Source organism: Sphaeramia orbicularis, chromosome 9, assembly GCF_902148855.1.
Source record: "Sphaeramia orbicularis chromosome 9, fSphaOr1.1, whole genome shotgun sequence".
Lineage (NCBI taxonomy): Eukaryota > Metazoa > Chordata > Actinopteri > Kurtiformes > Apogonidae > Sphaeramia > Sphaeramia orbicularis.
Window position 1 is genome coordinate 34,036,321 of NC_043965.1, and position 13,684 is coordinate 34,050,004.

General features: G+C 39.2%; 1 protein-coding gene across 4 annotated transcripts in view; it reads left to right on the forward strand.

Annotated features, from left to right (window-relative positions):
* The window catches only part of adgrd1 (adhesion G protein-coupled receptor D1), a 29,637-nt gene that overhangs the window by 6,790 nt on the left and 9,163 nt on the right, over positions 1 to 13,684 (forward strand). For 2 of the 4 annotated variants that reach the window (XM_030144281.1, XM_030144283.1), the window contains 6 exons: positions 59 to 208; positions 337 to 387; positions 2,867 to 2,993; positions 3,353 to 3,460; positions 4,659 to 4,734; positions 5,575 to 5,716. In XM_030144281.1, the coding sequence (XP_030000141.1) occupies positions 59 to 208; positions 337 to 387; positions 2,867 to 2,993; positions 3,353 to 3,460; positions 4,659 to 4,734; positions 5,575 to 5,716 (654 nt within the window). The remainder of the gene's footprint in view (positions 1 to 58; positions 209 to 336; positions 388 to 2,866; positions 2,994 to 3,352; positions 3,461 to 4,658; positions 4,735 to 5,574; positions 5,717 to 13,684) is intronic. The other 2 variants (XM_030144282.1, XM_030144285.1) reach the window with 1 other exon arrangement.

Genomic DNA, 13,684 nt, shown 5'->3' on the forward strand with positions numbered 1-13,684 from the left:
TCAGAAACAGTCTCCTGATCATAAACTTCATTTGATGCCTGTTGTGTTGTCTCCCCAGAGAGCCACTGAAGTGAGTCCTCCTGTCGTCAGCAGTCAGCGCGAGGAGGTGCAAAGCTCCCAGGACCCGGGCCCTATGCCAGTGTTAGGCTTTCTACAGGCACTGCCCAACAGGACCATTCCTCACAACACCGCCAACAACCTCACACAGGTTTTGGAGCACATTCAGATACACGCACACTTACTCACAACTTGCAGAACCAGTTCACACACAGACACAATGCCCACCCATGTGCATATGATGCAACAGTTCCGTGATGTCCGTTTTCTTCCACTCAGGCTTTTCTCAAAAGTGTGGAAGAAGTGCTTTCCTCTCCAGGGTTGCCGGAGGTAAATGAGTTCACACTGTTGTTGTGCAATGTCCAACATGACATAATACAACATAGGCAATGTAAAGACTTAAACCCCAGGAACTTAACGGAGTTACGAGTATCAGATTCAGACACTGCATATTTTCAACAAAAGTATCGCCAGTAAAAGTAACATTACCTGGCACTAATCATACAGACTCTTTACATGCTTGAGAAAGTAAACCATAGTGGTGTAAATTTGTCTATAAAGTGTTCAAGAGTATGAAGTGTAAAAGCCTTTTGAGTCTAAATTTTCAGTTTCCTGCACTGTACTCTAATCCCAGCCAAAGTTCTGCTCTCATATACAAACACATTGTTGCCATAAGAAAGACATCTGAGCAAGTGTGTGGTTTCAATACACTGAGTTCTCAGAACCGGCATGGATGTTGTTTTAGGAGCGAGCTGAAACAGATGTCCTTGTATGAGAACACATGACTTGGACAGTACAATGTTTAGTGAAGATTACCTTCACTGTTCAGACTGCTGTGTCAGAAATTTGTACTCTCTATTATGTAGACACACAGGTCAGTGTAGACCTTAAACCAAGACGATTCAGGACTGATCCAAACTAATTATACTGTCTGTTTTAATTAGTCTAAACCAGGGGTGTTAAACTCACTTTAGTTCAGGGGCCACATTTAAACCAATTTATTTAATCTCAAGTGGGCCAGAACAGTAAAAGTAGCATAATACACTGGAAAAAAATCTAAATCTTACCAATTGTATTTTTGTCATTTCTACTCAAAATATCTCATCACACTCTAGTTTTTTTTTGCTTGAATTAAGCCAAAAAAATCTGCCAACGGCAGATCCGACCACCACCAAACATTCATATGCACTCATACACCAGTGTGAATAGCAGCACTGGAGGCAAGGTGGGTGAAATGCCTTGCCCAAGGACATAATGGCACATGACTAGGACAGAGCGGGATTTGAACCACCAACCCTTGAGTTACTGGACGGCCGTCTCTACCCTCCTGAGTTCTCTTCTCTTAACCCATAAAGACCCAAATATCCACCGTCGACCAAAAGCATCTACTGATCTAAAATGTTTAATGCCTGTTGATCCACTTATCCTATCAATCCATGTAAATAATTGGTGTAAAATGCAGCTTGTCATCTTTTCATAGTTATCTGATATGACCCCTTTGGACATTCAGAGGCTTTAAAGTTACTGTGGAAACACTGTCATCTTCTACAACATTGATTCACAAGTAAAACCCATGGAGTTGGATCAATGACAGTGAATGGAGACACTTGGTTTATATTTAGTTAATGATAGATTTTGCTGAAAAAGTCAGCTTTTTTCAGTTTTCTCTGTTTCTGATATAATAACTGTTAAATTTATTTACATTTACATAATCAGTCAATTAAATAAAGGAAAATACATGATTTTCATTGAAAATGAGGATAATATTACAATAAATGGTAATAAGTCACTTAAGAAAGATTAAATATAAAGAAAAATTCACCTGGGAACTGCCACTAAAGTTGCACTGGGTCTTTATGGATTAAAAAAATAAGAGCAATTTTAACAATATTATGCCTCAGTTTATCATTTATACATGTGTATTATATGTAGAGCTCAGTGGCTCTACAAAGGCACAAAACATTTAGTAACAGACACAATGTTGTTGGAATTTGGAGTTGGGAACTAAAATGAGTATGACATATTTGACTTAATATCTTCAGTGAAATTTTTTGCACAGATTCATCCTACGGGCCAGATTGGAGCCTTTGGTGGGCCAGTTTTGGCCCGCAGGCCATATCTTTGGTACATATGGTCTAGACTAAAAATGTGGAAGATATGACTGGACCATTCCATCCCCAAACTACAAAAATGGGAAGTAAAAAAAATAGACTAAGGTAACAATCAGGAGCAAATGTTAAGCAGTGTTATCAAAAGAAGCTGATTTTGTTGTTTATATTTTTTGCTAATGTAGAGCCATCAAAGAGAACCAATATAGGAACCCTTAAAAATATAATAAATAGCAATATCAAGCAGTGAGGAAATTGGCCAGAGTATCTTCCCTGAGTCTGAATAAGAAGTTAGCACACGTGGTGATTCAATTGTTAAATTTCCATTTTCCAACATCAGTCACCTTTTATTGTTTTACTCTACCTCATTTCATCCTTTATTACTGTTAAATACTTCCAGAGGCAAACGTTTTGGGCTGGTGTTGGTTTTATTATAACTGAGCCAAAGTAAGAGTCTGTCTTTGTGAAACCAGATCAAGATCATTTCACAAAGTTATGTACAACATTAAAACAAATTAAAATCATTTGTTAGTTTGTCATGTTGACGTTTTTTAGTCTCCACTTAATTAAGAATATTTTATTAAATTTACATCAGTAAAAATTATTCTTCAGATGTGGTACACTTTATGACACAATGTTGGACTCTTAACGCAGTGAATGTGACTACACTTCTTGTTTATTTCTTTTGGGTCATTGTTAAGCAGCATTCAAGCCCTGTGGTCAGCGGGCTGATTGAGACCGTGGACAGAGTGATGGAACACATGGTGACGAACCTGGAGCCTAGCCCGAACACTCTCATCTCCCTGGGTGGAACATCTTTTGTTGCAGGTCAGTGTGGTGTCAGTGGCCTACAAGGTGACTCACTGTTTGTAGTTTGTGTAGACACAGTTACTGTTAAGAAATCAGAAAATGAGAGAATGCAGCTCTGACATCATTAGTTTTCTTATTGGGAGGACAAATGCAGGTCAGATAAGCAGAGATCGACTCCCTCCATCTTTTTTTTTCCCCATTTCTTTGCATAATATTTTGTTTGCCTGCAGCTTTTGTTGTATCTTTCTCCCTGAGGTCTCCTCACATCTATGATCCACCCCTGATAATACAGATTGGCCTAGTGCTTACCTCTTGGTTTGTTTCTCTTCTATGTTTTTCTCAGTGTTTCACCCTTTTTCTAACCTCTAACCCTGCAGATTACTCTCTGATGAAATTCCCACAGAACTACAACCTGCCGCATTACCGCTTCCCCACAGAAGGAAAGAACTACATCTCAGTGCCTGGAGAAGCTTTTACCATGCAGTGTGAGCATAAATATTGCAAATTAAAGATGTTCAGTAACTTGAGTGTGATGTAAAAAACAGACCTTTCCTATCTTGAGTATTCGCTGGTAGCTTTTCTAGGTTAAGTGTGAACACTGCGCATTAGCCTTGCACTCATTCTGCCAAGAGAAAATTGTCCAGCCGGGAGGCTCTTATTATTAGCCCGTAATTTATTATGCTTAGATTTAAGACTACTAACATAGCATACAGTGGAGAACAGGAGTGCCATGAGAGCTTTTGTGTGACTTTATGGTACACTGTAGAAATCCAGCTATGACTTTAATGTTGGCAGTTACTCTTTTATTCAAAACAAAAAGAAAAAAGAGAGAGCACTTTTTCTCCACTTTCCTGTGTCATTAAAAAGAATTGAGAAGAGTAATTATCGTGGACATTAAAACTCTTAGTGTTCAGGTCAGATTCTTGGCTTCACCTGGCCACTGCTGCACTGTGTTACTATACAAAACACTTGAGTAAACTGTTTTTATAATTCATTAAAGTACTTTTATCAGAAATATGTTATTGCTGACACATTTGAGCCAGGACCAAATAAACTTGTGTGAATACCTGGCCGGTGGTTTTATATGTTGGTTAGGTACAGAGGCAGGGCTACACGTTGGCAAGCTATTACATTTTACTGCATTTTATTTTTATTCCCTCTCTTATTTGGAGACTTGAACATACAAAATGGTCACAGAGTGTTCTCCTGTGAGGATTGACAGGGGGCAATGTGTTGAAATTACTTTTTTGGAACACTGAAACACTCTCGCAGTACACATTTGCCTCTGACGTCAGAAGCAGCAGCTCAGAGTAGAAAGCCTTTGAAAAGAGGAACATGGCAATTATGGATTTTCTCCAGTTTCATTGTTTATCTTACAGTATTGAAGTGGGACCAGGCTGGACGATAAGTCAGATTAGAGTAGGGGGATAAGACCCCCTGCTAAAGGGGTGAAGTCACAGTAGTTTAATAAGACTTCCCAACATCCATGTGGTTTGTGGCCCTTTCTCTGTCACCTTTGTGCGAGAATATAGCTGTTCTATTAGTCTGTCGGTGCCAGCATTAGGCGGCAAGGCGACGTTAATTAACTTCCCTTCTTTGTGAGCATTTTAGCAGAACTGCATCACATTCCTCGCCTTCTTTCCATTCATTTCACCTCCAACCATGTTGTCTTTTTTTGTTCAGCTCAAACCACCATTGTTGGCCTCTACTACCACAACATGCACAACTACTACAAAGAAATCAGCCCATATAAGACCAGGTAAGAAAGACTGAAGGAAAACCATCATATTATCAAGAGTCATACTGTTTGTACCCTCAGTTTTGGTTAATCCAAGGGAATCAAAGAAAATTCCAAAATTAAATTTCAGACATTTAACGGAATGATAAAAAACATCTATCGAGCTTTCCTGTTTGTACTTCCTGTGTGGGAAGTCAGGTCCAGAGGCACTAAGGCGCCCCTGCTTCCTGAACCACAGAACGGCTGATGCCTGGGGACAGGGTCTTATCTGTCCTTTCTCATATCTATCATCTCACCACTCAACCTCCACTGACTGATACACCCTGCTATTAGCCCTCCACATCCATCCTCCCCCCTCAGTTATTGTCTCATCACCGGAGCAGTTTGTTCCACCGAAACTGCAATGTTTATTCTTAGCAAAGTTGACATAACACTGATTAAGCAAGCTATTTTCCCCACTTTTGACTTGTTTGCACCTTAAATTAAAAGTTCCCAGTATGTGAAAGTACATCTTAAAATGTTAGTGACTGATGTCTTTTAATATAGCATGTCTACTGCCTGACTTCTCATGATAAAGAGGTGATGCTTGTATGATCCCCATGTCACATATCAGATGACCCTGAAAAACTATCAATGCCATGTGGCTCTTTGTCTGGTGATTAATAATATTGACAGAAAATCAAAGTCCCACATGAATGCTACAGCGCTGGGCTCATGTGTAACACTTATGTGTCGACGTCTGTGCCAGATTACAGTAGTTTTTTTCTTGTTCACTTCACTGGATCTGTGTTACTCCATCTCTGTCTTTTTAACGTTGTGTTTTATTTCAACCTAATTTATTTTTTTGTCTTTCTTTCTTAGGATTAATGAAGCCACTGATTTCAAGGATCATAAGATCCAGGTGGCCAGCTGCTTAATTTCTCTGAAAGTGGAGCCTTCCCCAGCCCTGTCTGTCAACCTGTCTGGGGCCCCGCTTATTAAAATTGTCCTCACCCACGCCCTGGTAAGAACTGACACACATATCTTTACTGACTGCAGTGTGAGTCAGTAATATTGGGAAAATGGAGTAGTTAACTTTTCCAGTCGGCTGCAGTTTTTGGGTGTGGGACACCCACCTTATCAGAGGGAAGCAGGCCACAGTTTGCCAGTCGCAGCAGTACTTGTATCCCCCCATATGAAATCTATCAGCTCTATTTTTGGTGTTCTCTTATGTAAGAAGATGAGTGTCTATCACTGATTGAGGATTGTGCAGCTGGGCACTCACCAGCACAAAGAGCGAACCTACTTTTCATTAGTCTGCCTAAACTTTCCCTCATGGAGCATGTGGCTTCCAGAAAGCAAACTGATTACGGACATTGAACTGTGGGCTTGGGGTACTTAGAAAAGAACAATGACTTGCTTTTATGAACAGCATATTTTTTCACCGCTTTATGACAGGGACTGTGCCAGTTTTCCATGGGAAATGCATTGGAAACTCATAGTGAAAATTAACTGAAAAATGTGTACTGCATTTGCCTGGTGCAGCATAAAGTCAGAAATGTGGCAGTGCACTTCACAGCCATGTGTTTTTATCCTTTGTACAATAAAATAATTCTGAAGCAATTCTTCTATGAATGCACTGTGTTAATGGTTTATTAGTGTATCTGACAATGGTAATTAGAAGTTTGTTGACAAAACCAGCTGACTAAATTCTCACTAATGTAGTTCTGTTAAATTTACAAGTACTCCAAGGATTTTCACTTCCTATTGCAAACACATTTGATTTCCTCTCAATTATAAAAGCCTAAATGAAAACCATGCAACTTTATGAAACCATGGCAATGTTGTTTTGTTTGCCGGTGAAATAGATGTTTATGCTGTAATTACTTGGCCCAGTCCTCGTGACAGTGATTACTGTGTTTGTTTTAACCGACACCATGGGAGAGAGCTTATAATCTTCTTTGTTATGGAGGCACTGGAGATGCTCAAAAGCTCTGCTGGCTGTAAAGTCAAGGTGTTTCTATTTTAGTCAGATTGCCTTTACCTCTGATGAAATGATAAATCAGACTACTTTCACATTCTTTCCTCTCTAACCTATTAAAAATAGGCTGTTAAACGTATTACTAATGCATACTGTTCTGATTGCTACAACCCATGCCAGCACTTTTCTGCTAAAGTTTGCTACAGAACTTTGACGATGATTTATATTTAGGAGCCGCATGGTTATTTGGCACCCAGCACACTTGGCTGTGAACATGTCCAGAAAAAGAGCTATTTTCTTATAAGTGGTTTGCTCTACAGACCTGTTGTTGGGTTTAGTCAAAAAGCGACTATTTTTGGAATTTTAATGTCTTTGGCAGCTGGTGGATACTTATCACCTCCCTAACTTGGAGGCAGGGAGGGCTGCACTCATAGTACAGTATGTGGCAGACTTTTGCGGTCATTGTTTATGTCGCTTTTTACTGTTTGCACAAGTTAAAGTTTAAAAATGTCCTCAAATGGCACCAGTTCAGTGTCCCAAAGTGATTTGCTACTGACCTCTGTGTTTATCCACACAGAGAAGACAAGTATCCACTGCCTGTTTGACTTCATTAAAACCTAGCAGCGGGACTGAATGTGAAGAAATCTGTCACCTTCCCCATATGTCTCGCTTCTTTTCATGGCGTCATGGTTACAGCAAGTCCTTTATGCAACCTCTGTCGTACAGTACAAACACTTACATACTGCCATGGCTCAGACCCAATGCCGTCCATTTCCTTTATCTGACACCTGCCATGATAAAACTTATCGTACCCTGAATTGATGGAGTCTCCATCCTGTGAAAAACCTTGTGTCATGGCAGGTAGCCACTCACTGAAGGTCAGATTCATGCAGGTGGTGTCTCCATGACCTTGCACTGCTGATTGATGCCCCTTTAGTTCACTGAATCAACCCGCTGAGGTCATGCCATTCCCAGCTGACTCGGTCAGAGCCGAGGTGCCGCCATCGCGAGTTGTGTGGCGTGTACTAAGTTTGATATCCAGACAAGGTGTTATCGCGACTGCAGGAGACCCACAAGCTTTCTCACGCCATTCGGCTGCCGTGTTGATTGGACCCTGGCCCCATCCGTGATTTATTACCACTGTCTGACTGTAGTTTAGTTTGAGAGGTACGAAGGAGAGAAGAAGAAAAGAAAAAAGACAGTGGGAGTCGTCAGGGTCTTTAGTTAAACATTAATACATGCATAAAAGGGTGACACTCCTTGTCCCACTTCCTTTTTCAGAGCATCACACTGATGGTATGAAGGGAATGAATGGAAAGATTGATTTCATAAGCAAAGCTGAAACTGGGAGGATTTAAAAAACTGATTTGGACAAGGGGGCCTGATTTTATGGGCTTATAAAGCAGTGTGTTAGTTTAGTGGCTTCTTAAGAAGAGCCACTGAAATCGTGAAATGGGGTGGCAGTACTGGAAGAGCGCTGGTAGCCTTTAATAAATGAAATAATTTACACTGACAGCAAATCACTGAAGACAATATCTGAACTTTGCTAAAGTGGCACAAAATCTGCCAAATAACCGGTGAGAAAGTGTATATGACTAAAATTTCCATATAGTTTCGTATACTGTCTCCTAAAGAATACAAAGGGGCGAATTTGCTGGGGAGGAAGGAAAAAGGTCAGAGCAGAAAGGGAAACTGGGTGGTTTTTGTTTACAAAGATGTCTAGACTTGTTGGAGCTCTTTAATACGTGCAGAAAATAATAGATTAATTGTTCAGCAACTTTGAAAATAACCACGTAAAGGTTATTTAATACTTTCTGATACCCACGCTTTAATCATTAAGTCGTGTGAGCCAGTGTGGGTATCAGTCCTTTCGGCCACAATAATAACCACTCTCCTTTGCCAGTCTTTTTATAACTCCCAGCACACGCCCAGCTTAAACCTTGTGGGTGAAGTCTCTCCTCCTTCTCGCTCTCTTTCTCTCTCCCAGCCTCCCACACCCATAGAGCAACTCATATACAAACACAGGCTACGTGAGCCAACATGCTGATCAATCACAGATGGAGGTCTGGCTATTGCTATTCTTCTCTTGCCAAAAGCTTTGGATTTGGAGTCTTTTTCTTTGCCACTCCTCCCATTTAGCGCCCCCTTTCTATCACCACTTCAGCCTCACGACCACCACCTCTCGCTACGTGCTAAACAAAACAGAACTCCAGTACAAACCCGGAGGATAGTTAATAGGTCCTGGTGCAGATTGTGAGTGTTTCCCGTGTTCCTGCTTCTCTGCAAAGACTCAAAATGTTAATAAAAGTAGAGCAGCGTTTAACATCAAAATGCAACGACAGAGGCAGAACAGATTGCAGCGGTCTCATGTGATTTCACACACGAATTAAGTTCCTACAGTGTTGCTGTGGATTTAATTCCAAAAAGAAGGTCACCAAAGTAATATCCCCCCTACAGCAATTCAGTGAACATCTACCACTCACCTTTATCAAAAACATCTCTGTAACTTCTAGGGTTATTTAATTGTCTCCAGTTTTCCTCGCACTCTCATGCCTATCAACACGTCCTGTTGTTTTGAGTGTCTACCTCAGAGACGGAGCTGAGACCACAGCTGCATGTCTTATTACATTTCCCCTGACACAATGATCTCACTCAAGGCCAGTTGTGTTTTTGCATGGATTCAGATTATTACTCCACATGCTGTACAGTATGCGGATCAGACTTCAGATTGAAAAACTCTGTTAGAACAAGGTCTGTGCTCTATCAGAAGGACTGGTTTTGTCACCATGATGCTCTAATACAGAGGTCTCAAACATGCGGCCAGGGGGCCAAATCCAGCCCGCCAAAGGGTCCAGTCTGGCCCGTGGGATGAATTTGTGAAATGCAAAAATTACACTGAAGATATTAATCATTTTAATTCAGGTTCCACATACAGACCAATTTAATCTCAAGTGGGTCAAATCAGTAAAATACTATCGTAATAACCTATAAATACTCACAACTCTAATTTTTTCTTTTTGTAAATGTTAACATTTTCATGTAATTTTACTGTATTTACACTAAAACAAACTATCATTTCTTCAAAAACACAAATAACCTGAACAAATATGAATATTTTGATATGTCTGAAGTGCAAGTTTACCAATATTCTGCCTGTTATTAAATGTTTTGTGTATTTGTAAATCCACTGTGATCTGTAAATTGTAATTTACACGTGCAAATGATAAAATGAGACATAATATTGTTCAAATTGCACTTAGTTTTCTTAAGAAATTTTAGTTTGTTCATGTTATTCACATTGTTTTAAAGGATAGTTTGTAGATGTTAACATTTTCATTGCATAATTTTACTTTGAGGAAAGTTTGGTGTTGACATTATTTATATATTATTATGTTATTATTTCAGTGGTCCAGCCCACTGCAGATCAAATTTGGCTTAATGTGGCCCCCGAACTAAAATGAGTTTAACACCCCTGCTCTAATACATTGACCTTTATGGGACTGAATGATCAGATTTTCCTCAAAGCCCAGATTAGGTTTTGAGCTGTGTTGAGCTTGATTTAATTTATTTTATTTTTTGTTATTTAGCATCTGGTGGGTTGAGTCATGTTACACCATACCTTATTGTGTCTTTCCCAGACATACAGCTATAAAACATTTCCTTCCCTTACTAAATTTAACAGCAGTCCATGTGGCTTTTGGGAAATGCATGTATAGCCTCTCTGTTGTTATCCAGAACAATTTCACCATTGTCAAACCCCGGCTACACCTTAGATGTACTCTCTTTTACTGACGTATACATTTCATAAACACTTCTACCTACTGTACATTACTAGAAAATGAGGTTGATGGCTTCTTTTCTTGTCGTTCGTTTTTTTTATCTCATCATTTGTGACTGATATGCTTCAATGCTGTTCTGGGCTTCTGCAGCTGCACAGTTATGAAATGATATCTACAACAAATGCAGAAAGTGCAGTCCAAATTTACACCCTGGCTCTCTGTTCTCTCAAATATTTGGACCATTTGAGGTGAAAGCAGAGGATCACTGGCTTATTCAATCGCACTGGTGTATAATTTTTCACTGCTTTTTAAATTTAGCTCAACCAAAGCTTTTACTCAGACTTTTTTTTACCCTAAAATATGCCTGACTGCCTGACTTGTGGCTGCATATTGTTGTACCAGAGCTGGAGGGAATGAGTGGGTGCATGTAGGATCTATTTGGAGATGTCTGTTTTTGTTTGATCAGATCTTAGATCAGAATTGACTGACTAAATGACTTAAGCTTAATTGTATTGTTCATATCAATTTCACTTTTAATAGAAGACTTGATTTGTATTCCTAGAAGTGTTTATTATCAATGTTAAACTGATGGGTCAAGTCCAGAAATGAAACCATTGTTTGATTTTGAACAAGATCTCTAAAGGGGGTGATACCTTCAATATCCATGTACTGTATTAAATTGAAGTGTTTTTTTGTTGAGTAGAAAGTCGGCATTATAATGAAATAATTGATAAGTAAAGATTTTTTAACTCCCTACTCACTTCTATTGTTGAAATCTAGTCTTAGATCAAACTAGTTGCAGCATACAGTGAAAGTATAACTAAATTAACAGTGTTGCAGTTTTATATGACAGTTTAATGTAATAGGGCTCACCAGGAACAGGAATATCAATAACAAATTTCATGACAATCCATCTGGTGAGAGCTGCAAATGATGATTCAGTTAGTGATCTGGAAAAAGGGCAGCAACAAACAATAAATCATTTCTGCTTTTTCTTTATTTCTTTTTTGTTTTACCAAAGATTTAAATATTTGCTTAAAGTGGTGATATGTAGCATTGATATTATTCTCTCAACGGCAGGGGTACATACATACTTAGGGCTACCAAAACCTCAGGAAAATCAACACCATGTATCCACAGACTGTATCATTCACTGAATAACGCATAGAGCTTATTGTTTATACATGTCTGTATTATGGAATCATCAGATTCTTCCTCAAACTCAAACTCATAACTGGTTGATATTTGGTCAAAATGACACTGTTTCTTATCATTTTCACATGCTGCATCAGCTGATAGTTTACATTATAGCTCTGTTAGCTTAGCCACAGTAAAACCACAAATCACCTCCATTTTCTGTGCAGTTTGTGTTGTCAATAGCTGCATTAAAGATCTGTTTGGAATCGTTAAATACAAGGACAGAGCTGTCACAGTTTAGTTTTGGATCAACAAACTGAAGACCTTGGAAAGATAATAACTTCATACAATAACTTTATACCGTCATATGTTTCATAATCAAACTCACCCATGTTGAAGAAACACTACAATTTCAGCACCAAACTCCATTCATTTAATTTAGAGCTGTGTCCAGTGGTGAAAACTACAACAGTGCTTCTAACTTTTCTCACTTTGTCACTTTTTTGCTGTAAAAGTTGTCTCTAATTAGTGCTCATCCCACCTCATCACTTCATGACACTTTGGTCTAAGGCCTTGTGGTGTAAGTTTTCACTTCACTACTCCTCCTAGTGGTCACATAAATCCCTGGGTAAATACATTCTGGTCATATCTCTATAGTCCAGTGTTTCTCAAACTATGGTGCAGGCCCTCTGGGGGGGCACAAAGGCTTGCCAGGGGGATCATGGGATCACTCCTGGGTGTTTTTTTTTTTTTTCTTCTTCAGGATAGAACATGTAGCGGGTGGAACTAATCTTTTAGCGTTGGAGCACCCTGGACTCATTTTATGAATCTACAACAAACCAGTCTACTGCCATGGTGGTCTGTCGTAGACTAGACAAAGAGTTTGGGTTAGGAGAATGGACAAGGATTGGACTGGAAAAGAAAAATGTGCAATATTTTTGTTTTGCACTTTAATGTTCTGAGATGTGCAGTGCAAATTGGCTCATTGCAGCCACTGATTTTGTTAAAATGTTCATCTTTGTTACCAAAATTTGTTGGTCGTTACTTTATTGTCATAGTTGTAAGATAATTGCACATTTCCTATTTTTATTTGGAAAAATATTGTCTTAGGGAGCAGTCTTGTTGAGTTTATTTGTATTGTTCAAGCAAAAACCTAAAATATTTTTAATTTGCACAAGAAATTATTCAAGGAAAAGCAAAAAGCGTTGTTACGATATTGATGTTTCGTTCAATAAAAGTTATAATTTCACCACTGTTACAATGTTGTTGGGGTTGAAGGGAGCCTGGAGTTGTTTCGTCCTCCAAAGGGGCGCCCGACAGAAAAAGATTAAGAACCACTGCTATAATCCAATACGCTGGCATCTATCTATAACTTCAGGACTCTTTATTCTAAACACACTAATGTCCAACACTATCATCTCTAAAGCAATGCTGTTGCTAAAACATGCAAAAGACTTGAATTTTCCTTGTATTATTTTTGAAATGTGGAATTAAAATGATCTCTGTGTGTTTATGCACATTATGACACGAGTGACAGTCTACTTCTGGCTGCAAGACGTTAAGTTGTCCTCCTAACAATAGCCTGTCTGTTTTGACTTAAGTGTTGAAATATGGATGATGAATGATGTGTTGAATTCTCCATCTTTTCTTCATTTATGCCTTAAACCAGCTGTCAAAAGTTAAAATATAAAGGCTCCTGGAGTTGCCTGATGTCTTGGGGTTTGAGAAGGCTTATGCTGTCTGTGTTTGGTGAAGCTAGTTCAACCACAGCGAGGCTCCAGCTTCCAACTCTGCCAGTCATGGGAGGTCTTAGAGACACCACAGTGGATAAAGAAGTTTGCATTTACACAAATAGCTGAGCTCTGTATGTCATCTAAAAGTTCTATGCAGATGTGATCATGAGAGGGTTTATTTTCCTCATCATTTTACCCAGAAGGCTCAACAGTCATTAAACAGCTGAAGGACGAGTGTTACTTTGGTTTAGAGGGATATACACACAAGACAGAGCCAGTGTGTCTCATGTTCATATTCAGGGTCCTTCATTCACTATGGCAACCGATGAGTTTGATGGTGTTTAAGCCTGAATGTGTTTCCA